General features: G+C 36.4%; 6 protein-coding genes and 1 non-coding gene across 9 annotated transcripts; 3 read left to right on the top strand and 4 right to left on the bottom strand.

Annotated features, from left to right (window-relative positions):
• The first annotated feature begins 1,523 nt into the window (after positions 1–1,523).
• On the top strand, positions 1,524–3,208 carry LOC102627697 (cyclin-D2-2-like). The gene is made up of 5 exons (XM_006466394.4): positions 1,524–1,877; positions 1,970–2,056; positions 2,154–2,469; positions 2,567–2,682; positions 2,912–3,208. Exons 1-5 carry the CDS (start codon positions 1,626–1,628, stop codon positions 3,047–3,049), a joined length of 909 nt encoding a protein of 302 aa, XP_006466457.2. The 5' UTR covers positions 1,524–1,625; the 3' UTR covers positions 3,050–3,208.
• A 2,451-nt stretch (positions 3,209–5,659) lies between these two features.
• On the top strand, positions 5,660–10,798 carry LOC102628182 (heptahelical transmembrane protein 4-like). 2 transcript variants are annotated; one of them, XM_006466396.4, is made up of 4 exons: positions 5,660–6,320; positions 6,783–7,048; positions 9,029–9,350; positions 9,932–10,798. In XM_006466396.4, the coding sequence occupies exons 2-4, from the start codon at positions 6,789–6,791 to the stop codon at positions 10,583–10,585; spliced, it is 1,236 nt and encodes a 411-aa protein (XP_006466459.2). In that variant the 5' UTR covers positions 5,660–6,320; positions 6,783–6,788; the 3' UTR covers positions 10,586–10,798. The 2 variants fall into 2 exon arrangements, with proteins under 2 accessions (XP_006466459.2, XP_006466458.2); XM_006466395.4 differs by having other exon boundaries at positions 5,662–6,320; positions 6,786–7,048.
• A 47-nt stretch (positions 10,799–10,845) lies between these two features.
• On the bottom strand, positions 10,846–10,919 carry TRNAT-AGU (transfer RNA threonine (anticodon AGU)). Its single transcript has one exon. It is a non-coding gene; the product is annotated as a tRNA-Thr (tRNA).
• A 2,793-nt stretch (positions 10,920–13,712) lies between these two features.
• On the top strand, positions 13,713–15,507 carry LOC102628669 (putative glycosyltransferase 7). Its single transcript, XM_006466397.4, has one exon. It carries the CDS (start codon positions 14,062–14,064, stop codon positions 15,418–15,420), a length of 1,359 nt encoding a protein of 452 aa, XP_006466460.2. The 5' UTR covers positions 13,713–14,061; the 3' UTR covers positions 15,421–15,507.
• Positions 15,508–17,690: 2,183 nt separating this feature from the next.
• Positions 17,691–20,947, bottom strand: LOC102628941 (uncharacterized). Its single transcript, XM_006466398.4, has 2 exons — positions 19,557–20,947; positions 17,691–18,555 (listed from the first exon to the last, which is right to left on the bottom strand). The coding sequence occupies exons 1-2, from the start codon at positions 20,303–20,305 to the stop codon at positions 17,904–17,906; spliced, it is 1,401 nt and encodes a 466-aa protein (XP_006466461.2). The 5' UTR covers positions 20,306–20,947; the 3' UTR covers positions 17,691–17,903.
• A 545-nt stretch (positions 20,948–21,492) lies between these two features.
• On the bottom strand, positions 21,493–23,864 carry LOC102629215 (uncharacterized). Of its 2 annotated transcripts, none has more exons than XM_052445027.1 (4): positions 22,457–23,864; positions 22,315–22,381; positions 21,950–22,234; positions 21,493–21,861 (listed from the first exon to the last, which is right to left on the bottom strand). In XM_052445027.1, exons 1-4 carry the CDS (start codon positions 22,538–22,540, stop codon positions 21,686–21,688), a joined length of 612 nt encoding a protein of 203 aa, XP_052300987.1. In that variant the 5' UTR covers positions 22,541–23,864; the 3' UTR covers positions 21,493–21,685. The 2 variants fall into 2 exon arrangements, with proteins under 2 accessions (XP_052300987.1, XP_052300988.1); XM_052445028.1 differs by having other exon boundaries at positions 21,493–21,858; positions 22,457–23,863.
• A 2,976-nt stretch (positions 23,865–26,840) lies between these two features.
• Positions 26,841–27,710, bottom strand: LOC102629714 (uncharacterized). The gene has a single exon (XM_006466401.4). It carries the CDS (start codon positions 27,497–27,499, stop codon positions 26,999–27,001), a length of 501 nt encoding a protein of 166 aa, XP_006466464.2. The 5' UTR covers positions 27,500–27,710; the 3' UTR covers positions 26,841–26,998.
• Between the last annotated feature and the right edge of the window lie 275 nt (positions 27,711–27,985).

Genomic DNA, 27,985 nt, shown 5'->3' with positions numbered 1-27,985 from the left:
TCAAATTTATACATAACTAGGCCCAGATCGATTTTAAAGCCCCAATTTAGCGGCGCCATCTTGTGCTATTGTATGCGACGGATGCGGCAAATGATCCATTACTACTAGACAACTTGTTGGCTGATGAAACTCCATCCAAAATTCATAAATAAATGAAAGAAATTGATATAACTTATTCAAATCAAACTCCAGTCTAAGAGAGTAACCCTTTAGACTTTTCGGCATATTTGATTTGAATAAATTAAATGAGGAAATGAGAAAGAAACAAGGAGGAAATGAATGAATTTTGTTTAAATAATAATAATAAAATGAAGACTGATTCTCTTTTTCTCTCCTTTTCATACCTCTCTCATCTTCTTTCATTTTTTCCAACTAAATACCCAGCAGTTTAAAAATGAATCAAATGCCTCTGTCTGGGTGGTTTAATTAAATTTTCTAGTTGATTTATTAATTTATTTTTCATTTTTTGGGTAATTTCTGTATTAATACTTTTCATGTTATTTTTTTAATCCCACAAGCAAGCTAGATATTCCTTTTGAGTACAACTTGAAACAGAACCTTTAATTTTATATATGCATGACAGAGACTACTACACTTGCTGAAAGTTTAGGAACTTATATTTGTTTTAAATATGTGAATTAAATTTATAAAGTGAGATCATGATTTGATGTATAAAATTGAAAAAGAAGAAGACTTTCAATATATGCAGGATCATTAAAAAATGTCCATTAATTCAATAGTTTGATTGTTGAGATTAAGTGTGTGTGTGTATATATATAATTTTATTCCGACTTAAAAGGTTAAGGTGGTATCCTAATTTGGCCTTTTTTTAATAAAATTTTAGTATCTAACTATCCTATCATGTTTTATCAATTTGTATAAAAGTAGTTTGTATAAAGGCTTAATTTATCAATTTGTATAAATCTATTGATTGATTCTTAAACCACCAATACAGTTGGAATCTTAGCTTAAATTAATTTGAATATATGATTAACATTTTTACGGCTAAATAATGAAAAATATTAAATTAATAATTTTTTAATTATTAAATTTATCTCGAGTCCAGTTCAGGGAGTCCATAAAATTTCCTAACCCAAATCTAAAAACTTTTTGAGTTTTGGATTCATCTCCGAAATGAATGCGATTTCATTTTCAAGCTTTTTTAGGGGTCCTTAGGAACCCGTGGGTTAAAGAATTGCATCTAAATAAAACATCAAACAAAACCTGCTAATTACTACCTTACAAATCTTTTTCTTGTTCTGACGCTGTCACACGTCCGTTAGCTATTTCTAGGAGAAATGTATTTATCAGAAATACAGAAAGACTTTGCTGGGAAGCATTGAATATTAATGTGATACAAAACACACCCTGTATGGCACTGATATTTGCGCCTCTGAATTCTGAGAAATGCGAATGGGCCCTTCAGCATTTGGATTCAGTGCAACGAAGTTTCATGCGAAATTCTCCATGGCCCGTTCACATCTTGCCACATCATCCCTTTACTTACGTCACGATTTGATCTCCACTAAAACAGACCGGTCTACTTCTACCACTGCATATGAACTCTGAACTTTTCCTGTGGGATGATATTTAGTTGCTACTGACTGATTTTACTAGCACCCTAAATGTCTGTGTCTCCTACTTGTAACTTGCTCTGTGATGAATCAACCGATGACATTGTTTCTATGGATGCTGACATCTGCAGTGATTATCATGAATCTTTTGATCATTCCCTTATTGATGATGAGGAATTCATTGTAAACATTTTCAACTCAGAGGTGGATCATCAGAAGCAAGGATCAGAATTACTGGCAAAATATCGTAAGCTTCCAGAGCTTGTCACATCTCGACAAGAGGCAATCAAATGGATTCTAAAGGTATATATGGTAATCAATTAGATGGTTCCTGAATTGAATTTTTCCTGATCACTCATGTCGTAAGACCATAACAATCTGTGTTTTGCATGCAGGTGTATTCTCACAGCCAATTTCGGCCTGAAACGGCTTATCTTTCTGTGAACTACTTGGATCGTTTCCTGTTGTCCCATAGTATGAAGGTTATTCATTCTCCATTTACTATTGGAACATATATGCTCTCTTTGCTTTTATATATTTTGGTTACTGATTAATTGGCCGGCCCTTTGCTGTATGCAGCCAGGGAAAGGATGGCAATGGCACTTGTTATCGGTTGCATGCCTGGCCGTAGCAGCTAAAATGGAGGAAACAAGCGTCCCTAATCTCTTAGACCTTCAATTAATAGAACCCAGTAGTAGATTTTTGTTCAAGCCCAAAACAGTTCACCGCATGGAGCTTCTGGTAATGTCCAGTCTCAAGTGGCGATTGTGCACCGTAACCCCCTTCGATTTTGTACATTATTTCATCTCTAAAATCTCATGCTTCAATCCCCAACGTGATGGGTTTGGCTCCGTTTTTTCACACGCAGCCGACTTCATTATTAGCACAAGGACAGGTGATTTCCAAATAAATTAAAATTTCTTTCCCTCAGCCTTTTCACTCTCTTATACTCCGTCCATTCCATTAATTATTTTCTCGGAATTTCCAAGCAGTGATCGATTTCTTGGCTTGCCCTCCATCCACAATAGCAGCAGCTGTGGTGCTTTGGGCTACTGATCACAGTGTTGATGAACAAAATTTAGGCTGCTTTCACAAAAGATTGAATAAAGTAAGTACATAATTCAGTTAAATCCCCTGAATCCTTGTGAAACAACAGCTTTTACAAGTTCAAGAAATGCATAGAATGTCATTTCCAGAACGGGTCATATAGCCAGCTTGCCAGCTCATATGACTCATGATGGTTTATTTAAGAAAATGTTAAGTGGCGGAATTCATAATGTGATTCGTGTATTTTAACTTTTACTCAAGAGTGAACAAATATGTTTTGTCATGAACAGGATATGGTTAGAAGATGCTACAATCTTATAAGGAAGAACAGGTCCCAATTGCTGCACATTAACTCTGTCCAAAAACCAGAGCATGTAGCAGTAAATGATAAGCTTAAGGTGGTTTTCGGGGGAAGCTGTGATGACTAAGACAAGATAAAAGGACACATAATCAAGCCAGGACTTGCTTTCTAGCAAGCGTTGGAATCTGGAAATGCTAGATAAGCCCAAAAATTTGATCAAGTTTGTATTTGGTTTTAATTCTTTCCCCCAGAAAGTTTCGATTTGTAAGAACATGATTTATTTTTATTTTTTTCTCGTGTTTGATTGTTTTTCAATGTGATATGATGATTCTGATGAAGTTCTAAACATGCACTTGTGATCAAGCATTAAAGCGTCTTCTTAAACTGCAAGTATGTGATTATCTTCAAGTGCCTGTTTGCAACTAAATTTTGGAGAGTCAAAGTCCTGATCAGACACAATGAGGGATTTATATTTTTAGTGCAGGAAAGGTGAGGTAAATCGGTTCAACAATACAGTAGAGGTGTGTGTTTGAGAGCGGAGCATAGGAGAGGTTCTTGGTGGTGTAGTGGTCAGATGAGAGTAGAGTTCTTATTTGAGAGGGCTTGTAATTTGAAGACTGGGTAACAGGAAGCTTAGGATAGCTGATCAGGAAGGATTGTTTAGTGGAATTTGGGACGTCCCTGGAGAGCCAATCCTAAGATCTCAAGGGAGCTCATTTAAAGCACCTATCGGAGCTTGTGGTGTGCTTAGGTTATCTAGGGGTAGTTTAATAGTGCTCACAAGAGTTAGGGATCAACTTATATATAAAGCATTATTCGGGTTTTAAATTAAGAGTAAGGTAAAATTAAAAAAGAAAAACGCATATAAAATACGTGATTCGACCTTTGACTTAGTCTACTAAAACAACTCATCAATCAATCCAATATGTAAATGAAATATTACATGATTTTCTTTACTATATTGATGATAAGCATAGAGATGTGTAATAAATTAATAATATTGATCATTGATTTTTAGTTCTATTCAATTAGTAAATTATCTTGCACTACATTCTTTTATTAGTCAAAGTATGGTGTCCAAAATAGTTGATCTTGAGACCATTTTACGCTTAAAATTGTCCTCGTGTCCTTTAATAAAACTAATCCAAAATCATCTCAATTTGACACAGTACTCAAATCAAAATATAAGAACAGCAAAGCCATGCGGCGACTCATCAGCTGTCAGTAGAAGATAGATGCAAGGAAGGATCGCTAGTGAAAGTGAAAGTGAAAGAGCCTAAAACAACATGAACAATGATGAGCAGCTGCTTCTTTTGTTTATTGAATTTGCAGTTGATTCAGTCACACGTTTGGTGATGTTGATTGCGAGAGGAGTTATGTGATAGAGGAAGTTTCTCCTAGCCTGATTGTGTCACAAGTAATAAAAAAGATCTCTATGATTTTTAGTTTAGTTTGTTGTAGCTTGAGGAATAACTAATGATGATAATATAGGATGGCTGGTCCTCAAAATATCAGTACTCTTTTGTTTCACTCCCCCCGGTTTTCTATTGTCCGCGTTATTTACGATTAAAGCTTTCATGTCACCCATCAGCCCATGAAGAAATTTTTTATCTTATTATCGCATTGAACACCACAGTATTCTTTCGTACTCTTCAAGTCTTTGTCACTGAAATTTTGATAAATCATACTCGAGAGCGGGTATAACAAAAATCAAACATAAGAAAGTTCGGAAGTGTAAGCACAATTTTTCCTCAGAAGGCAAGTGAATTTCAAACGGGCTTGAATGTGATGACTTAACAAAACAGTTTCGGTTGATCTAAGCTAAGCCCATAACTTCATCAGGCCTAAACCCCAGTCAAAGCGAGCACGGGGGAGCACCGACATCATTCATTCATTTGTGGGAAAAATGATGTAACTTTTTTGAGAAAATGAAGAAACAAATCCTAATATCAAAGTTCTGTTTGATGCAAATTCTACAAATATTATCAGCTTACTTTTAGTATTGGACGGCCCATTACCATCAAGTCCCGAGCTTTTGTTATTATTGATCAATATATCGGCACTTTCGTTTTTTATTTTTCTTATATGCAAATTTCTTGTCCTAATATATTAAGGTGTTGTAGTTTTTAAATTGCAGTTATTGTAGAATAAAAAGTATAATTGTAAAATAGAAATTAAGAAAAAAATTTAATAAACTGTCAAACTTTAACTATAAGTGTTATAAAACACATTAATAACTAGACTTTGACCGCCCAACTACCTCACCGTACTCTGTATAAAACTTGGAACAAAAATATCTCTGGCATCTGATCTTCGAGTATTCCCCCCTGTGCCTTCCTTTTGATAAGGGTCGCTGTTTCCAAGTTGCGTATCAAATGCTCTATTTTCCAATAATAAAGACAAAACGTGCCTTATTCAGCAGGGTGCCAGCGTCCGCCTAAGCACAGGACAAGGCTACCTTGCAGACTCTGTATGTAACAGCTCAGTGCAAACTGGCCTTGCATCAGCTGAGTTTGGGTTGCTTTTCCTCTCTCCTGCAACACGTGGAAGCACCCCATTTGCTGTGTTACATACAGTTCCGTAAGCATATATTTCTGGAATATTTTAGTACCCTCAACTTTCTTTCGCTTTTGACATCATCTTTTGTCTCCTTGTCTCACTTCCACGCTGCTTTTTCTGACTGCTTGAAAAAAATAATACAGTTTCTTCTTCTTCTTCCTTTTTTTTTTTTTCTGTTTATACCTAAACAAATCCTTCGTCTACTTTTGGTCTCATGCTTTGCAAATTGAAACACGAAGGGGATAAGCAATATGTTGGTCATTACTTTTCATTATTTTTTTTATTTTTAATTAAAATAAGTTCTCCATTTTGCAAGTAGAAACCAGAGAGGAATTTGTTATCGTTCGCGTAACTAAAAATCTACTCTCTCTATCATTTTTACCCACAAATTTATTGGACCAGATTTTGTAAAATAAATTGGCCTGGACCACCAAATACACCAGTTGCCGGGGAAATTGAAAATTGAAAAATAAATAAATAACTGGCCCAAAACTAAAGGGGTCCACAAAATCTTAATTGTTGCCATTTACCGTTCTAATGTAAACAAAATCATCAATTAATTATTAATTCTACCAAAGCGCAGCCTTCAAACAAAATCAAAGAGGGCATCTCCGCATCTCCTATTCGAATATATTTTTTCCTTCTCTTCCCATTAATGTCAAGAGCTTATAATTTTAATTTAGCTCGCCAGTGTTACAGTTTTTAATAATACGTAAAAGGCATGCGAGTGTGACTTGAATGTTTTCGTACTTCCGCATTTGTTTGGCTTTGAATTATAATTATATATATCGAATCCCCATTCGGGTTTCTGCTCCCAGCTGCTGATTCTTCAATTTCAGGTACTTTTATTTCACTCTGTCTCTTTTGTTTTCTTGGATCATTGCTTTTTATGTTTCTGTTGATCATATATTTGTTTGTCGGTGAACTGAAGGAAAATACAAGAAAAACAAAAGGGTATTTTTGTATTGATTATTGAACTAGAAAGAAAGAAATATGCTTCGTATGTTTTCTTACATCATCTTGTGTTTGATTGTTGGTAAAGTGAAGCAAAAACCAAGGAAACGGGTATGTTTTTTTCATATTAAATTGCAAAACACTACCATCATGAGCTTAGATATAACCGGCAATCTTCTTAACTCAACTGAAATATAATAGCGTATCCCTTTTCTTTTCTTTTTTTAATAAGAAAGATAATAGCGTATCTTGCTTGGCTTAATGAGGCTGTTTGAATTTTAATATGACAAGCTTTGATTGAAAAAATATCAAGATGACAATTTTTTTTGTTTTGATATTGGTTTTAGCAGAGGATGAGTGGCGGGCAACTTAACGGTGAGCATATGAATGAAGCTTCTGAAGCAATGGAGAACCATGGAGTTGCTTCTTCCAAGGAAGGAAAAGGGAGGAGATTGTGGAAGAGGGTGAAGTGCCAGCTTGTGGAATATCATGCTTTGCCTGGTTATTTGAGGGATAATGAGTTTATCATTGGCCATTATAGATCAGAATGGCCATTGAAGCAGACTTTGCTTAGTATCTTCACCATCCACAATGAGACGTTAAATGTTTGGACGTAAGTTTTTCTTTAAAGCAACTATTTATTTTGATCTGGAAGACTAAATAGCTAAATGCTAAGGTAGAAAACTGTGAAGTATTATAATTTTATTCCATATGACTATGCACAGACTATGGCAGCTTCAGTGGTGAAATTTTTGCTGATGATTTGTAATAATTTGTTTGCCTTAGTGGAATATATTAATAAGATGCATCACTAGGACCAGCTATGTTGTTAAGGTGAAGTCTATAAGAAAACTGCATCTTCGCATGTCTTGTATTTGGAAAAATTTAAATTCAAAAACACCGGTCAAGCATTAGCATATCACAAGTGCTGGAATTCGTTTGCCAGGAGAAGGGAAAAGGCAAACTGAGCTCAGTTTGAGGCAATTGGAGAGGCTTATTGGCTTATTAAACTAAGATTAATCTAGATTGGTAGAGTAAGACTTTTGGCAGGGCCCACGTATATAGCTGCTGCAAGACTTATTTGAGTGAAGCGTGTCTTCAGTATTGCAACACCCTAGTAGAGATCTGGGTCTTATAATATATTTGAAGAATGTGGGGACATCTTCTTATCTAGGAACTTACTCGAAAATTATCAGAGAAGATCCCTGTGTTGCTTCGATTTTGTGGATTTCTTTCCCAATGTTTCTGCAGAACAAACTATCCTTTGTCTTTGCTATCAATTTTTATACTGAAATAAAGGAGGAAAATAGCCTTTCCTTATGTTTCCTCATTATTTTTGCTCATTATTTGGCAAGAGGAAGGGGAAATTGGAAGGCAAGTGCGAGAGTACAAAAGAATCAAGAAAGGAAAGTTAGCTTTGAGCATAAACAGATAAACCAGCACAGCTACTCAGTTAGTTTAGTCTTCTAAGTGCAGTGAAGAGGCCCAACTAACGGTAACCATCGAATGATCTTCTAAACGTGAATCCGATCTATCTGCTGACCGCTGTCAGTTGACCAATCGTCCAAAGGGGTGGCTGGATCCAAATACACAATGCTACAAAGAAGTTATCCTTTAATATTATCCTTTGCTCTATTATGTTGGAAAAAGATGTACTCAAACTTTTAACCCGACCCAACCCCAGTCCCCTATGGCCTAAATTGATGTGAATGGGATTTGACGAGAAATCATACCAGCTAAACTAGTCAGGACCCACAAAACCTACTCTTAACTTTTCTATATAGTAATGTTATAACTTGTTAACCTTATTTTGTTCACATTTTCCGAATATTGAAATGCCTGGTTATTGTCTAAATCTAGTATTGCGATCAATTCATATTTCCAATCATATATTGATGTAGATGACACCTCTAGTTCCTGACATCATAGCATTTGTAAAACGTTTCGAAACCAAGGGATCTTTGATAACTTTATGTGGGAGTCTGAAGTATAGGTGGAATTTTGATACCGCAGTCTGCAGTTAAAAACCTAATGTTTTTGCTTTTTTATTTTTTATTATGAGGAAATGTTAGAAAACTTGTTGAGATTGTATCTTATTATGGTTTAGAATGTTTTTTGCATCATGGATTTGATTATTCATTGGTAAGTATGGAGGATCTCAGTTTGTAAACATAGATAATGAGAAAGTCGCGTGGCCAAAGTATTTCAGCTACTATCTGATTTACATAACCAGCACTATAATTCATATTAAATAGACTTTTTTATGTAACAAACTGGTAGTTCTATGAGTTAAATATTGCTTAAACATTAGCTATAGGACATTTTTTTAAACACGCTACCTCCCCTAGGATTTGAACTCGGTTGGCCATTTAAAGAAAGCTACTTGAAAACCACACGGCCAATCTTCTGGGGGCACCTAATGTCTAAGATTAATAATTATGATATATACTCCCTTATGTCCCAAACCCTCGTATATTTGTAGCATATTAAATTTTGAAGTGCATTCTTGAAATAAACATTGCTTGATTCTTGGATTTGATTAGTAGCTTTCCTACTATAACTTTTAACAGCAGAGTTTTATTATTCACTGCAGACATTTGATTGGGTTCTTCATTTTCCTTGCTCTTACCATATATACTGCAATGAAGGCTCCAAGGGTTGTTGATCTCCATTCTCTACATATTCCTGAGGTACTTAAAAATGCTGATCTGCACAAATTGCAAGCAGAACTCTTGACATGCCTTCCATCTTTGCCAAACTTGCCTAATCTGCAGAGGCTTAGAGAGGAGTTAAAAACTACATTGCCTTCTATGGATTTACTTCCGTCACTCTCTGGTTGGCATGTCATGGAACATCTATACAATTGTTTGCCTGAACGATTCTCTCATGGAAACCAAACTGAAGTTTGTGTTCTGGTAATGCTTCTCTTTAATGCTTCAGTTAATAGTAACTTTCTGAGCTTACTTCAGTTGCATGAGCTTTAGCTGTCCATCTCCTTTTTAGTTGTTGAGACCGGATGTTTGGTTGTATATAGTAAAAACACGTTTATTTCCCTTTAATTTCTTTGGCTCCACGTGGCGGGTATATTTTTTCCTGATGCTTATTTCCGGCCAGAATATTTGAAATCTCTTCTTTTACTGAAGAACAGAGATTGGACAGGTTTATTTCCCTTTAATTTCGTTGGCTCCACACGGTGGGGATATTTTTTCTGATACTTATTTCCAGCCGGCATATTTAAAATCTGTTCTTTGCTATAGAACAGAGATTGAGTTTCAGTCCCCTGATTGATGTTTGGCATGACCAAACAAGTTGGCAGAGTGTGGAGCTGTATTGCTATTTCCTTAGCCAGCATTGCGAATTAGTACTGTGGGGGAATAGTCAAAATTATACTTAAGTGCATGATGCTATATACAGTTGTGTCGCATGTTGTTGATATATTTTCTGTCAGTGTAGTGATAAGTAGACATAAGGTCTTTATTCTTTTGTCTAAATGCAGCATAGTGTTAAGGAGGATGTGGCTAACATAATAGCACCCCTGATGGTGAGACCAATAACACGGTGGCCATTTTTTGCCTTCTTGGGTGGGGCTATGTTTTGCTTGCTGACGAGCAGCGCATGCCACCTGTTGTCATGCCACTCTGAACGAATGTCATACATTATGCTCAGACTCGACTATGCTGGAATTGCAGCCCTTATATCTACTTCCTTCTATCCGCTTGTCTACTATTCTTTTATGTGCACTCCCTTCTTCTGCAACCTGTACATGGGATTTATAACTCTGTTAGGAATTGCAACAATCTTGGCGTCTCTTTTGCCCGTCTTTCAGACTCCTGAATTCCGTAATGTTCGTGCATCCCTTTTCTGTGGCATGGGCTTGTCTGGTGTTGCACCAATCCTGCACAAGGTTATCTTGTTCTCGCACCAGCCTGAGGCACTCCACACAACTGGGTATGAGCTTCTGATGGGGTTATTTTATGGCCTCGGAGCACTGGTTTATGCCACAAGGATTCCAGAGCGGTGGATGCCTGGGAAATTTGACATTGCTGGGCATAGCCATCAACTCTTCCATATATTGGTGGTCGCTGGGGCATATACTCATTATCGTGCCGGTCTGGTTTATCTGAAGTGGCGGGATATGGAAGGATGTTGAAGTGAAGTTAGATTATAATTGGTCAGTAGCTGAAGTGCTTAAATAACTCTTGTTTGTTGTATCTGTTATTGGATGGAACAAATTGGTATGGAGAAGTGTTACATTCCCCGATTGTTTGTAAATTTATAAGTCAGAAGCACCCATGGATAATAATGGACCCAGTATTGCGCACTTTCTACCGATATCTAATAAGTGAGAAACTCTTATTCAAAAGATGTTTCCATGAGAAAATGGGAGGGAAAGAGAAATTACAAAAAAATTGCTTTCATTGAGAGTCGAACTCAAGACCTCCCGCTTACTAAACGGGTGCTCTAACCAACTGAGCTATGAAAGCGTTCCGGTTAAGTTTCGCAGAAATTAAAATTTAATCTACTGTCATAAAAGTCTCGAGAATCCCACCCACTGCGAATTAAAAACTTTAGCCGGTTTGTTGTCAGAGGATCACATGAGCATAGGACCCAATGATGCAGGGTAGCGTCGCGGTGTCTGCTGGTGGGCTGGTCAGAGTTACAAGGACTCATCATCCTTGGAATTACCACCACATGTGACGGCAATGCCATCTCATTATCAAGGACTCGACGACATGCTGCTATCTATGAGAACAAAATCTACTTATTTACCACACAACTGTAATATATTATAACATCCAATTCTGATTGAAGTAAAAGTGTCATTCTATCTCCTAATAATATACATGTGTGACGACAGTTGATATCTAACAATGATAAAAGATTCTCGTTTGGAATAGCAATTAGAAATCAACTCCAGTGCGATCCGGCGGGATTCTTTCAAAGAGACAAATGAACTTTCTGACTTTTGATGGGTGTGGATTATACAATTTGTTGATGATGTCTATTCAAGGTAAGGTGAGAAATGACCTGTGGACTAAAGAGTTAGAAAGACTATCATCGGCTACGGCCCTTTACAACTATTTCTCCTTAAATCAAGAGCATCGCTTTCAACGATTGACATGGACATGGTGATTGGTTTATGAGCGATGATGTCTGAATGTCTTAGAAGTATAAATTTAATTTTAGGGGTCCAAACTGGGTGTTAGATATAATAGGGTCAAAATAGTTTTGTCCTTAATTTAACTACATAATAAATAATCGATAATGATATTACAAAATAAATATACAATAATGTAGCATTATTGTATAAAGAAAAAAGAATTGATTACATAGCTAAGGAAAATAACATTTTCCCTTATTTTTATTAAAATAACATTGAAATCTTACAATAATATAATAACTCAAAAAAAATTGCTGACTAAAGCTTCCATATCTTACATGTGAGGTTATTGTTTGATAATAATAATTGTATTCACTCACTAAATATGCTCAAATTAGGTAAACAATAAAAGAAAAAAAGAAGATAAATTTAAATATGTAGAATCATATTGTATAAATTATTTTACTTATTTATATGTGTTGATAACATATAGATACTATATTTTTTTTAATTCCTGACATTCTTCTACGTCAAGCTTCACGGTCCATTTTTCTTTGTAATGTGGGTTTAATATCATGTGTATTCTTGTGATTAAAAGTCTGTAAATGAAAAGAATTTGTCTAGGTATGACAGGGTTGTCGACAATAACCCTCTAACTCTTAAATCAACCATTTGTGCTCAATTTTTAGATTGATAAAATTTAGAGAGAATTAAGTAGTATTTTTGTATTCAAATTTTTTTTTCTTTGGGTCTTACCTTCAAATGTAGGAAGCTTGCCCTTTATATGCAAGCCACTTGAAGTATAAGGTGAAAGAACTATCGTGACACATCCATTAAACCCATGCATAAAGATGTCATATCAACATGTGTCCGGCTTGTTCATGACAGGTCTTCTCTAGACACTTGTCATGATTTCTGGGCTTTTACCGGCTAACAAGTTTGAGCTTGACTTCGACTCTTATGTTGGTTCCTCATATGTAAAATCAGTTTTGCGGCATTTTGCCTGTAAGTGATTTCAGTAGAATCCTACTTGTAAGAAATTAATTTTTTTCCTAAGCACCTTCTTTATTTTTGTATCAACACACCTTTGACGCTTTATCAAAAACCTATCTTTTCAGTGTTTTCTTTAGAAATATTAAAAAATTGAAATGTTTTTTTTTTTTTTAGAGAATAGGCTTAAGTCTTTTTTTTTTTTTTAAAGATCACGCATTTTACATTTTGTAGAAAAGCTCACACTTTGGGCGTTTCACTTAGGAATATTAAAGAACAAAACCTAAGTCTTTCTTAGTAGATGATGGACCTAAGTCATTTTTTGTGAAATCATACCTTTGACATTTTGTCAAAAACTCACCATTTGGGCGCTTTATCTATAATCGATTTCAAGGTACTTAGGTTACTTAGGTTATTCTTTATAAATAATAGATTCGTGTAATTTTTTATTGGGATTATCTTACATGTGGACTTTTTGGGTCTATTCAAATGTTGGTGTGTGTGTGGGGATCCAAAATTTTAAAGTGCGGAAAATTTTTAAAATTATGTGTTTAATAGTATATAAAATTAAGTGTTAAAACTGTAAGATTTTAAAGTTTTTTTGAACTTTCTTGCACTTTAAAATTCTAGATTAAAAAATTTCTCTCTCACTATATATATGTGCATGTATGTATATATGTATGTATGTTTCAATTTAGGATCATAAATAAAGTCCAAAAAAATTATTAAATTATGTGTTTTAATGGTATTAAAAGTTATTAAACTATATAATTTAATAGTACAATAACATTATACTATTAAATTATATAATTAAATAGTTTTCCCCCAATAAAAGATTTTGAACTATATCAACACTAAAACTATATATATGTGTACCACAATTTTAAATTACTGAAAATTTTACCATAACCGACTACTCAATATTTTAGTCGAAACTGTAATGATCTGGACAACCAAGACGTCATCTGCTTCGTTTGTCCTTCTTGACCATGCGAAATCAATAGTTTTGTTAAATCGCAATTAAACCTCAATTAAGCAGACAACTAAACGCAAGATACGGCCAAGTCCGAAGCGCATGAAGAAGATCCGAAAAGGAAGTGAAAGTCCAGTCCAAAGTGTCGGCACCCAGCAAGGTTTTAAAAAAATATGACGTGTCATTCTCAAAGACCCGACACCTAAGTTAAAGTCCAAACGCAGTTCTCGCCTTTAATTAACACGTCAAGCGCATTTTAGCATCCTCGGGGCCACGAAACCGACGCTTGTCCCGTTTCATTCTTTTTCCGTCTTTTCAATGTAATCCTATAAACTGTTATTAAGTAAACCAACCGTAGTTGGCGAAAGCAAATTTGTCAGTGTATCCCTCGCCTAACTTAAAAACACATTCTAAATTCAGACCAAGAACCGAAGAAAAAGCCACCGAAGCTAATTAATTGTCCCGTACACATGTCGCGCCGTTACACCCAGTAAGTGAGTGGGTTAAGACGATTCACCACCGAGTCGTCTAAGCCTTTTTAAGGGTTTCAATCTCATTGAAAATGGTCTCGCCCGAGCTCTCTCATCAATATTCTCCAATGGCGAAACCACATGTGCGTAACAAAACCCATCCTTGTTTAACAGATGGGTTTCTGTTTCTTGGGGGTGCCTTCTTTGCTCTTTTAATCGTCTGGTCTTTCTCATCTCTTCTCAACTCCGCTCCTCGATTTGACTCCACTCCACTCTCCGAAGCAAAAGCTACGAGCGAGGCGCGATCACCGGGTTGTGCTGCTAATTTACGCTACGACCCTCCTGATGAAACCTTTTACGACGACCAAGAACTGAGTTACTCCATCGAGAAAAAGATCGAAGACTGGGACGAGAAAAGAAAGCGGTGGCTCAAACTTCATCCTTCATTCGCCGCCGGAGCTCGCGAGCGCGTTGTTTTAGTCACAGGCTCACAGCCGAAGCCTTGTAAAAACCCTATAGGCGATCATTTGCTCTTGAGGTTCTTTAAAAACAAAGTTGATTACTGTAGAATCCACGGCTATGACATTTTCTACAACAATGTGCTGCTGAATCCGAAGATGAACTCCTTCTGGGCTAAGTTACCTGTTGTTAAAGCGGCCATGCTGGCCCACCCGGAGGCCGAGTGGATCTGGTGGGTTGACTCGGACGCCGCGTTCACCGACATGGAGTTTAAGCTTCCGTTGGAGAGGTACAGGAATCACAACGTCGTCGTTCATGGCTGGCCTAAGTTGATTTACGAGGCCAAGAGCTGGACCAGCTTGAACGCTGGCGTTTTCTTGATAAGGAATTGTCAGTGGTCTATGGATTTCATGGACACCTGGGCTAACATGGGTCCCATTGGTGCTGATTATGCTAAGTGGGGTCAGGTTCAACGATCAACCTTCAAGGATAAAATATTTCCCGAATCAGACGATCAGGCAGCTCTGATTTATTTGCTGTACACGGAGAAGGATAAATATTATGATAATATCTATTTGGAGGGTGAATTTTATTTTGAAGGTTATTGGTTAGAGATTGTGCCAACGTACGATAATATTACGGGGAGATATATGGAAATCGAGAGAAGGGTGCGCACGTTAAGAAGGAGGCACGCCGAGAAAGTGAGCGAGAGCTATGCTGCGCAGAGGGAGCAGTATCTCAAGGAGGCTGGCAACGGGCGAGGGAGCTGGAGGAGGCCGTTTATCACGCATTTCACGGGGTGCCAGCCGTGCAGTGGGGACCACAATCAGATGTATTCTGGAGAGACGTGTTGGAGCGGGATGGTCAAGGCTTTAAATTTTGCTGATAATCAAGTCCTTAGGAAGTATGGGTTTGTGCACCCGGATTTACGAGATTCCAGCTTGGTGTCCCCTGTGCCATTTGATTTTCCTGATGATGGTCCTTGGGGATAAGGTACAATAATAAAAAAAATTATAATGTTTGTTTGGCTGTACAATTTTTATGATTTGAGAAATAGTGGGTGGACTGAGCTCTTTTTATGCTGATGTTATATTAAAATTGATAAATATTTTTTTTTTAAAAAAAAGATTAAAATGGCATTTATAAGGCATCCTAAGGAAATAATGGGAAATGTAACACTTTAGAAATGTTGTATAAGTAGATTATTTTATCTTCGTATTCATGTCTACTTGGTAATATATTACTTAATTTCCTCGGTCAAAGTGATACACACATATTTCATCTGATTTATATAAGATATGAGATTCGGGAATATGTGATTTTACAACCGGGGCCAAATGCTGTAGAGAGGTGATATAGACTATACGGTTGATTTTTTTGTCCTGTAAAAGAAAGTAAGGAAAAATGATGAAGTTATGAGCGTCACATTTATAGACCTGTGTGAAATAAATGTACACCAGGGGATGAGACTTAGGCCTGTTTGGACGGCAATCTACTTAAAGGAAGCGGTTGAAATTACTTGAAAAGCCAGCCTCACATGAGTAAGGATAGAAGTGCTGATAGTGTGTGACTTAGCATCTTGGGTTAATTATGAATCAGTTTACCTGTATTTTTTTAAAGCACTTGATTCTCTATGCTTTTGCTTTTCTCGTTTCCTTTATTTCACTTTAAAAAGAACAAGGCAATAGTTTCTTCTCTTTTTGGTGCCTCGGCGCTGGTGGCATAAACTAGTGCATGATTGAAGGGTTAATTTTCATGTGAATACTTTTGCTTGATGAGAGCATGATGTTGTTGGGTGAGTGTGGCTTTATTATTAAATAAAGAATGGTATGCTAATTGTGCTGCTGGTGATTGACTGACTTTTGGCCAAATTATGGTGCTTTTCGCACCCACGAAATGGACTTGAAGATTTGGATTTTGCTTTGGTCACTAAAATTAGTAGTGTTTCTATTCAGCATTGTCTTAGTTGCTAGGTTGAACTTTTCTCTTACCATCTTCTTAGGTGTTTCTTTAACCAAACCTGAAAATGTTATTAAGTGGCTCCAAACTGTCGCTATACAGAAGGTGACAACTATTGAGTGCTTAGTGCAACTACAGGAATTGATATGTTATGTTTATTAATATTTGAGCCCGTGCCCCTTGATTCAATAGGGTTTATGGGCATTGTCCTAACTCTGGCTTGAGTTAGGTATTCATCCTATAATTGTACTTAAGTGTCCGTGTGACGTTTTACTTTAGGACATTATTGGTCTTACAATATTTCTTTGAATACTTATCATGCATTTCAATACTTTTAAATATTTTCTAGTTTATTGTCGTAGATGATTCTTACAATATTTCTTTTGTTTTAACATCTTTGAATAATTTCTTAAAAAACCTTTCAATAATTATCTTTTTATATTACAAGAGTTACAGCATCTGATAAGAGAAACATATAATAGAAATATTTAATATATATTGGACTATATATATTTTTCCAGTGGAAGAGAGAGCATGTAGATTGTTAATTATCTTGTATTTTCCGCACAAATAACATTTGGAGTTTTATAGGCTGAGATTGATGATATCTTCCAAGTAGCTTTCAAACTCTTGAAAATATCAGATTAATCAAAGATCATTTTCCATAATCAAATGAGGTCTATCCTGCTTTTCCGGAGCAGGCCATGGTTTTTTTCTTCCCCGGGCCCACGGAGGAATATGCAATTCTGCAAATTGAACATGTGGTTCAGAGAGAGAGAGAGAGAGAGAGAGTGGAGGCACGCAGAAGAATGTTAGCATATCAAGAGGGTGGCAAAGTCAATAATACATCAATGTACTTTGAGTAACTCAAAAATATTTTGACTAATCCATTGAAGGACTTGCTTTGCATAGTTCGGCGCTGTTGTTTAAAGTTATAGTATTAAAATATTTAATAAACATTTGTTATCTGTGATTTAAAAAATTAAATTAATTTTATTGAACATTCATAATAAAAAATTTATAATATATTTTCATATTTTCATTAAAATTAAAAATTATACGACACATCCTCAATTTTTATTTTATAGCTCTAATTTATTTTCTACAACGGCTACTATCTCAATACCCAAGAGAGCCCACATACACTTCAAACGAAGCAATATCCTGTTATGCGAAACTCCATTTGAGGCTTTAAGCAATTTCTGAAATCGACACCACGATAGTGATCACACCAGTTTGACATATATAGGATGCAACCACACCATGTTTCGTGATTCGAGATTCGAGATCAAACATTATAACGCTGGGGAATCGCCGGAGCCTGTCACATAATTAACAAACCAATATCTTTCAAACTGTAGCATACCGGAAGGTGGTAAGATCCACAACTATTTAAACCAAAACACGTGCCACATATGTATGGATAAAGCATAGCTAAATGTTGCAAGTACTGGCAATAACTACAATTAACAAGGCGAGATTGATGCATAATCTCAATATCACAAGTCTGGAGGAACTATTCTGGAACCATGGCATTGGCATCATCTTCATCAGCTTCTATTGTCACTTCATTGATGTACTGACTCTGGTATTCCATCAAATACTGAGTTGATCTCTGTACATCCAAAAATAGACGGTAGACGCGATCAATGTCCTGAACTTCCACAACTTTTCCTTTCCGTTTCTGAGATGCCAATGCAGCAGCTGTTATAAGATGGATGGCATATCTCAACGATGTTCCTTCCCCAACACGGGTCAACAATTGCTTTGCATCTTCAGCCATCTCCACATCTTCCTCCTGGCATCTGATATCTAGAATTTTGCGAATTTCATCCCTAGTATAGGGTTTAGTAGAGATGATGAGTAGGCGATCGAGAAGATCCATCGGAATCCCATGAGCAGATTTGTAGTTTGTGCCCCTGATTCTAGTGATCCCTCTGTTGGTAGCAACAACTAAAATTGGAGCCATCTCATTCTCCAGAGCACGATTCAGGAAGGAAAAGCACTCGACATCAAGCATGTGCACCTCATCAATAAAGAGGACACCTGGCACAATCTCTGCCTTCCCTTCCTCCCTCCACTCTGCGACCTTTGTGTCAATCTGTTCCCTTACTTCAGCACGGATCTCACCAGTATCACCAGTGAAGAGCGCCAAAAACCCCTGTGTTCTGAAATTGGGAGGTATGAAGTTGTCAGACAAAAGAATGGGACTATAATCCTCAGGGATCAGGCAATATCTAACTCAGTCTCTTTCTCATCAAACTGCAGCCAGGCAATCCATACAAGTAAAAGTCTTTTCCAAGCAGACCGATAGACAAAACTATGAATAGATGTCATTAAAAAACAGCAGACCTCTATCCTGTTTTATACAACATCATTCCAAAGAGATAAATGAAGGACTTATTGTACATTGCTCATAGTTTACACAAATCTTATGGCCTGAAGCAGGAATTTCAAGTTCTTTTTAAGTCAACTAAGTGCTCTTATCAAACTAAAAACATATTGATTGTTGTTAAAGTTTTGTTCACTTTTGATCTATTGGATTTAATCACTTCATCCACTCAAAAATGCTGCTTCAACTTCGAAATCGGGATCTTTAGTTATGATTACCCAAAGATCTAATGCTGCTGAACACATTGATAAAGTGATCTCAGTTATAATGGCTAGATCAATATTTCAATGCTCTTTCATTTGTGGTAATAAGAATAACTCAACCTTGGACAGATTAAACGGAATGCGTAAAACATGAATCTGCTATTTTTTCAGTTTGACTTTTGGTCCCTAACTTTATAACAATATGCACAACATTTCCCGTTCTTCCAACAATGTGCTGCTTTAATAAACTTCAAACACGAAACTTAAACTAATAGCAGACTTACAATGCATAACAAGCATAACAAACTAAATTTACAATGCATGATTTTGACTGCACCAAACCAAAGGAATTAGAGTCATACAACTTCGACCTTAATGAAATCGTCGTCATTATCAAGCTAAACTAATAGCAAATGACAGGATAAGCAAAGACCAGTCCAGAAAGACTAGCTCTGCCTAGTCAGTCTAAATAAAAATTTACTCAAATCCTTTCCATCTTAAATTACAATATGATCATTAAAATTCGAGATTCATAATAAAAGCAAAAAAAAAAAAAATTCAAAGAAGTAAATACCTGCTGTTGATCACATCAATCTCGTGAAGAGTAACACAATGCACAACCTCTTTCCGCTTCTGCAACTCCCCGTCAGGACACTGAACAAACTTAGTATGAGGACCCATCGCATCATAATCTCTAGACCTCGAAAACGACCTCCCAAGCTTCGTAATCTTCCCCGAAACCTTATCAATAGCAATCACATCTCCGCTCTGCACCTTCTCCTTACCCAATGCTTCAATCATCTTCCCACCCAAGTCATAAACGGTCTCCATCTCCGTAGTTTTCAGTGTCAGCTTCCCTGTCTTCGCTGCCGCCCCAGATGTTGCAGGGCGGTCAATCTGCACCTCAACAACTTCTCCTTCAATAACTTCGGCTTCTTCTTTGATTCTCACGCCAATAGCCTTTCTAAATGCTTGCATTAGGGCTTCGGTTTTCGACATTTCGAGGGAGAAAATTTCGGAGCCGGAGATCATGGCAAAGGGAGTTTCAAGGCCGAGAGACTTAGCCATGCCCATTGCTATGGCGGTTTTACCAGTACCGGGTTGCCCCGCAATGAGGACGGCCCGACCCGCGATTTTTCCTTCTTTGATCATTTGGAGTATGACGCCGGCGGCCTTACGGGCGGGGAGCTGACCCACCATGCCTTCAGAGACATCGCGCGCTTCTAGGGATGAGTCTAGACCAAGACCACGAATATGGGAGTGTGCACCTATGCGCTCGATTCGGGTTAGGTCTCGGCTTTCCGATAGCTTTAGCTCCGCCATTCTGGTGATGGTTGTGGTTTGATAGAGTGTGGTTTAGGGTTTATGGTTTTCTAGTTCTCTACAGATTATAGAGGTTAGAGCGAGCTGATTTTGCATCTAGCTGAAATGAAGGGCGGGGCAATAAAGTAAATGTCCAAGCTTTTTCATTGACTTTTAGGGGGCCTTAAAATATAGGCCCAATTCGGCCCATCTAAAGTCCAGGCCCCACAAAAGAAATAGAGACGTGCAATCATTTTGTCATCTTTAGGCCCAAAGATTTGAGAAAAATTTACGGCATTGTCTGTATGAATAATTTCATGTAGATGAATTGATGAGAATTAGAGTGGGCAGAACCAAATCGTATATGAAAATATCTGGTTTGATTTATGTTGTTGCAAACAAATAAGCTCTGTTTTTTACTGCTATTATTACTTTCTGTTTCAGCTTTTCATTGGTTCATGATCTTCGATTTCTTTTTGGTTTCTTGGTTGCTTCTTTCTTGGCTACTTCACCTCTTTGTGCCTTCATCATTGCTTGACTTCTTTATGGCTTCTTGGTTGCTCAACCTTCCAGGCTTTTTATGCTCTACTTCCTTTTGGCCTTTCTTTCTTCTTGATTGCTTGACCTTTTGGCTTCTTTATGTTCTGCCTCTCTTTTACCTCTTGTCCGTCCTCTCTTTCCGCTCCTACAACTTTGGTTTTTATAGACTACTTTTCATTTGGTTCCAAAAGCGAGCCAATTCGAACGACTTCTTGATTATCTGGATCTATTGGAACAATATTTACATCTTCTACGGTTGGGTCTCTTATTGATTCGAATTCTCTGTTTTGTTGACCCACGCCGTTTGACTATAATTGCTATTTAGCATCTCGTTTGGCCTGGTTTTCAAAATCTGAATCTTTTCTCTTGGTTTCCTTTAATGCTAGTACCGCACATGTCCGAGCTGTAGCCTGATCACCTCTAATTTCCCCCATCCCGTAAATCGTCGGATAACGCAAAACCTGATGATAAGTTCAGGGTACAGCTTTCATTTTATGTATCCATTGTCTTCCTAATATTGCATTATATGGTGAAGTCACTTTCATGACGAGAAACTCAGTTAACAAACTAGAGAAATTTATATTATATCTCTGAAAATTTTATTTTTAACCACACATAATCTAGCACAATAAAAATTTGTTGAGCAGAAAACAATTTGTAGATGCTACTGAGCACAAAAGTAAGAGACATTTATTAATCCCGGATGAAGTCTTGTGAATCAAAAAGAAAAACAATATAAACCGTGATTTCACTTGATCAATGCCAAAGACAAACAACAACAAAATTCCTGCTTCTGGGCATGGCATCAATGTCGACAGCAAGAATTATGAGCTTTTTGACACTATTTCATATATCGACGGGCTATTCTGTTTTATCTTGTCCACAACTTTCTTTCTCATGGGCGGCGGACTCACGGCTTTGGTCTCCTCTGTTATTCTCTGGAACTGAGCTAGAGAGCTTCAACTGTTCTCTGGCCAGCCTCTTCGCCACCCTCCTATGTTTTAACTTCTTCTGATTACAGCAACCACTAAACTCTCCTTTAAACAAAAAAGCAAAAAAGAAAAAAATGTTAACTGAATTGTATCTTTAAAAAATAATAATGCCATTTGAGTTCTACAATCTCACCGGACTCGACACTCGGAGTAGCACATTTCTCGTCGGCATTTTGTCGAACGTCTGGAGAGTTAATTTCACCCCCACCGCCGCGACCACTACTATCTCCATCCCTAGTTGTAGGCAACAAAGGACCGATAATATTTCTGCGGCGTCTAGCATCTTCCTTGAGTTTCTTCTTACGAAGCCGCTTCCGCTGAGCCCTCGTCAGCTTTTCAGGTCCACACTCGGTAACCTCGCCCTCGTCATCATCATTATCATGCTCATTATTTGATGCACTGCTCCTCAGATAATCATCTGCATTCATTTATACCTCTTATTACTAAGTGGTTTGTTCCACTGGGAAAGAAAAAAAAATGCAATGTCAAGGCTCAAACCTGGATTTATAAGTGCCACATCAAAGTCTTCGTCTAATTTGTCGGCAGGTTCATTATCTTGATCCTCCTGTATTATTCAAAATGATTCAATAATACTTCTATGGAGAAAGATGAAAAGTGAAAAATCAGGAAGAGAGAGTACTTGGGGTGGAGACGATGGCGGTGAAGGATAAAGAGTGCGAACAACGGCTTCATGGAACGTACGTCGTTTCTCTTCACGGCCCATTGACGAATAAATCGAAAATGCACAGCAACCAGTACCCAAACACAAGGCAGCCAAAGCGTTTGTGAAAATAGCACTTTCTTTCTTTCTATATAATTATGCCTCTGTGTTTATTGCTCGCAAGTATTTTTGGGTTCAAAGCGTCTGTGCATCTATGATCAATTTTCACCTTCAAAAAGACGAGTTATTCAGATGATTTTGGAATTCATCAAAAACTTTCCATGGATTTTTTAAAGATTCATTAAACGCGAGCCAGCATCCGTTCCACAGCCTCCTTATTTTTTAATTCTAAATGTTTGTTTGTATGCAAAATATTCCTAGACCACTTGATATCAATATTAGGGAGAAGTCTATGTTACAGCTTCTGTAAGTAACACAACCAATGGGGAACTTCCACGGGTGCTAGAGGAGAGAGAAAGAGATCCCAATGCAAGGTGATGGAAATGGGAAAGTTCGAAGCTGTTACTTGCAGTTTCTGCACCTTAGCCATGCCCAAATATTAGATGATATTAACTGCGATATGAAAATATAGCAGGCTGTCGATGTGCAAACCAAAACACACAAGATTTTCATCTTGCAACTCGCAGATTTTGGAACTTGGGCTGGACCCAGGAAATGATCACAATTCACAGAGGTTCTTTCAAAGTCCCATCTTTTGAACATAGCTAAGCATTCCTTCGGCTTATACTCTGGAACCGTACGGGGCCTGTATCAAATAAGAAATACATCAAACCAAAAGGAAAAAAGACAAATAGAAGGAGAAGAATTGTTATTTTCATGAGGCCAGGATCACTTAGGGATGGTGGAATATGGTCATAAAGGTCTTATATTTAAACAACTTTTCTCAACAACAAGTCCACTGATGCCAGAGCAACCAGGGAGCTCCAGTAAGCTAGAGCACTAGAGGATCCTCACTTGGATTCCCTACTGATTTAAGTAGGAGAACAGCTGCTGCACATCTTCATTCTCATCCACTCCAATATATCGGAAGACATAGGAAAAAAAAAAAACTCTTTTTATATACAAATAATTGCTGACTAGAACTTTATCTAGGCTATGAATGATTGGCAATTTACTCTCCCTGTCTCAAGCTTGAAGGGAAGGGGACCAACAAATTCAGGCAGACAATTAAAATAGTTGAAAAAGAAGCCGCGAGTCTGGATGAAAGCATCATAAGGATCTCCAGGAAACATATCAGAATAAAATCGATGGTCCTTGCTAGATTCTTCTCAGGAATCGGAGCTGCCATATTGGCCGATGATCATGAATTTGTGACCCTCAAACGGAATTTTTTTTTTTTTTGAAATTCTTCCAAGTTTTAAAGGATTTAAAATTTTAGAGAAGAGCAAGCATATGTCAGTTGCATGGCCAATACAGATGACCATGCGTTACCAAATTTTCCTGCACGTCAGTTCAAAATCACATGGGCTACTTTTGTCACATTTTGCACAAAGCGGCCAGCTTTGTCTTGAATCAAACCTGCGCAATAGTTGGATTAACTCTCGCTTCATCACCTTGTGACTAACTCTGGTCCCATATGTTACGGAACTATATATAGCCTATGCACAATCTTGCATCGAGTTTTTTGTACGTGCCCATAATTCTGATATTCTCCAATTAATTTCTAGTTCTTGAATCTTGACAGGTGAACAGTGAATAAATTCAGTTTCTGTGGAAGTTGTGATTTCCAGCAGCAAGTTACAAATCAAACAATTGAGCCTTCATTAATACTTCCAGAAAATTGTACAAAAACATGTTCCTCTCTTGTGACATGATTATGTATGATCTGCACTACATAGGTTCGGTTTTTCTGATGTTCTGTTATCCTGTAATTCTGAGTTTCTTTAGTTTTGAGAATTGAGAATTCAAATGGTTGGTCCAATAAATAGGGGACATTAGTTTTGAACATTTCATTCGTCATTCATTCCGCCGAAATTCTCTGTCTAGCTCTCTCTCACAAATATCATAGTCTATACTTCTTTTTTTACAATCTCTTTTATAAATATGAGGAAATTTTCTATTTCATCCACAACATTCTCTTCGTTATAAACTTGATAAAACATAGAACAGAAAATCCAGGAGGATGAGTGCCAAATTTGTCATGCCAAAGTCTATCTCGAGACTACATTGATGCTTTCTGAAATTCTAACAATGGCATATCCATAAGGCGACTAAAAGAAGTTTTTAAGAAAATCTAAAATAAAATTGATCTTTTACTTATATGTTAATAGACATTATTTTGTTATAAATCTTTCCGAATTTCCGTCTACTAGATTTATAAAATAATAATAGAGTTTAGGGGCCAAAAAAAAAAAGCCTAAACACGGCTACTAAAAATATGGAAAAGAGAATTACATATTTCCCGTCAAATATAGGTAAGAATCACTCACACCCAAACTCAAATGAGGCCTTTAATATCTTTACATTAACAGAAGTTGGTATATTCAGTTAAATTATAATAAAAAATTCCATGTTGCCCTAATTCAATTTAAGTTATTTTAGAAATAGTAAACATCCATAAAAATGAAATCCTCTATAGGTGTTATAACAATATTGTCCTTTATAAATTGAACTAATTATCTAATTTCTGTATTCTTCAATTTTATTTATTTTCATATTTTCTAGGCTTAAAAACTAAAAAATGTAAATAAATTGCCAATATAGTATTTGAAGGTATGGTGAAGCTTATTTTATGTGCTATCAATGAGAGAAATGCATTATTTTGTGCAAGAAATAAAATTAATATATAATCGGTGAAATTATGAAAATGGAATAAAATGAGGGTTTTATGAGAAAATTCAATACACAAATATCTTATGTTCATGCAAAGATTCAAAATTAAAAAACCAAATTAGGTAATTAACTTAATTTATCAACTACAATAATGTTATATCACACATACAAAATATATAAATTTCATGGATGTTTACAACTTGTAAAATAATTTAAATTGATTAGCAGTAGTACGAACTTTCCATCATAATCTAACATAATATATTAATTTCTATTAATTAAGTGGATTAAGATTGGCATTTCTAAATTTGGAGAAGGTAAATATCACAACTCAGGTAAGTTTAGGTATAAGAGTTTTCTACCTATAAGGGGAGAATGTAAAATTTTCGCATAAAAATGTTTTACTTCGGTTTTTAGCGGGTTGAGCACCATAATCACATTTAATCTTTACAGGTGTTTTTCTAAATCGAGAAAGGGCTCTATTAAATTTTTAATACAAACAGTAAATTTCATTGGTTAAATTTGTGTGGTTTTTAATGCCAAAAACCACACAAATTCAATTACGCATTGTTTTATTGTTTTACGACGTCATTGTTTTATTTGTATTAAAAGATTATTTTCAATTACGCATTTTATTAAAATATATTATCTGTAACTTACCTTAATTTAAAATTAATTATTTTGTATGACTTAATTGTTGTTCATCAAATGATTAAAAAAAAATTATAAAAAGCCTATTTTTAAGTTTTTAACTGTAAGTTATGTACCGCTGTGTTTAATTGCTTTCGCGCGACAGCGTAAGCCGTAAGGGGATTGCACGATTCTACAGCTAAAAAATAAAACATGATTAAACACATGCATAATAAATAATTCAAAAGTGACCAACATTAAAATATCGGAATTTTTTTTTTCAAATTTTCTACCAACCAGATAAAGAAATGTAAATTACAGTAACTCTTTCTTTCTTTTTTCTTTTAAAGTTTTATTGTAAAAAATGATAAAATTTATAAAATAAGAATTTTCTCCTAATCTGATTATGTACTGACTAAATAATAACTCAATTGTTTGTTAATTAATATTAAGAGGAGATTATTAATCGCGTGGATTCATCCAATTGTGCCTCGTGTAATTGTAGGTTGGTCGGCTGTTATCAAAGAAAAAGTTTTGGAATCAACCCCGCAAGTGGATCTGTTATTATTACAAAAAAAAAAAAAAAATCATTTATGATTGGGTCCTGTGCGACATACGCATGAATGACGTGATATCAACTAGTAGTTCAGTTACTGTGGTCAGTGCTGGCGTCATAGAAGGTCATTCAGGTAATTGATGATTCCGAGAGACATTTATGATAGGCATGCCGGGTGCCACAGCCCCACCACTTTATATTCTATCAGCAGGATATAGAAGTGGGGCCTTCACTTCAAAGACATCCACTGACCATCGACGATCTACGAAGTTTTGATTATAACCGGAGATCTATAAATTTCTACGATTTTTCTAATCGGAAAATCCCGAATACCTCAAATTAATTAATTTGGAATCAAAGTCGTCGAGAAATTACATACACATGCATAAGAAGATGCAAATTTGCATAAGATAATGAAAGAGTACTGGGAATTATAAAACACAAATGAAACATGCAAGAAGATATGGTTAATTAAAATTAAAGAAATTAATCAAGAAATAAAGTGGCATTTGGTTCGGCAGCTTACTACTGTATTTGATTAATTAAGCTGAAACGACGGCGGCAGTTGATCTCCTGGAAACAGCATAGCTTTTGCTTCTCGGGAATACGACAGCAGGCTTCATCTGCAAATCATCTTCGAAGTCACAGGGCTTGTCTTCATCAATCCTCCCAATAGCAGCACTACTGTTACTTCTGGGCATATGGTTCTTACCAGCAGCAGCCTCCTGGTTTTTTGTCCGATGAAACTCCAAGTGACCAATTTGATTTTGACTGGCAAGAATCTTCATAGAATTAGCTCGAACAAGCTCTCTGAAATCTTCATCACCCCTTGATGATCTGGAAGAGTTGGTGCTATAACTCCTAGGCAGAGTGTTGACTGAGCCTATTGGGACGCCCCCTGCCGAGCTAAATACAACACTGTCCGAGCATGCGGTTATGCTCCGGATGTAAAAATCCCTGGCCTTTATCAACATCTTTACAGGTGCCTTTAGGTATCTGCTCAGCTTATTATTTCCTTCTTTGTTCCTCTTCTCGCTGCTCATCGTCTTTAATTTACACAGAAGAATTCATGAAGAAACAAGAGAAATTCAATTAGAAGCTACCAGGCATCACCTATATATATATATATATATATATATATATATATATACAGAGAGAGAGAGAGAGAGAGATGAGTTTGGTTTTGGGAATTTCAAGGGGAAATAGTCGTTAATTATAAATGGACTCAACTGTTGACTCTATATATCTGTAGCGGAAATTGTCAGGCGTTACTGCGGCCTGATTGCGAATTAAAATAAACGACGAGACGTAAATGAGGATACAAAATATGCGAGGCCAAAGCAATGGAAATGGTCTTTATTTGCGATCAAACGATGACTTCATGACTTTGCTAAGTGAGTTATTTATAATTTAACATACAGGCTATAGCCTATTATTTTTATTATGATAAACACGGATTAGTTTTTGATGAGTTCGTATAATTACCAAAACACTTCCATAGCGTTTTTAGCATTTTCATCGTCATGCTG

The sequence above is a fragment of the Citrus sinensis genome, chromosome 7, assembly GCF_022201045.2.
Source record: "Citrus sinensis cultivar Valencia sweet orange chromosome 7, DVS_A1.0, whole genome shotgun sequence".
Taxonomy (NCBI): domain Eukaryota; kingdom Viridiplantae; phylum Streptophyta; class Magnoliopsida; order Sapindales; family Rutaceae; genus Citrus; species Citrus sinensis.
This window is presented reverse-complemented; position numbering and strand designations above follow the sequence as displayed.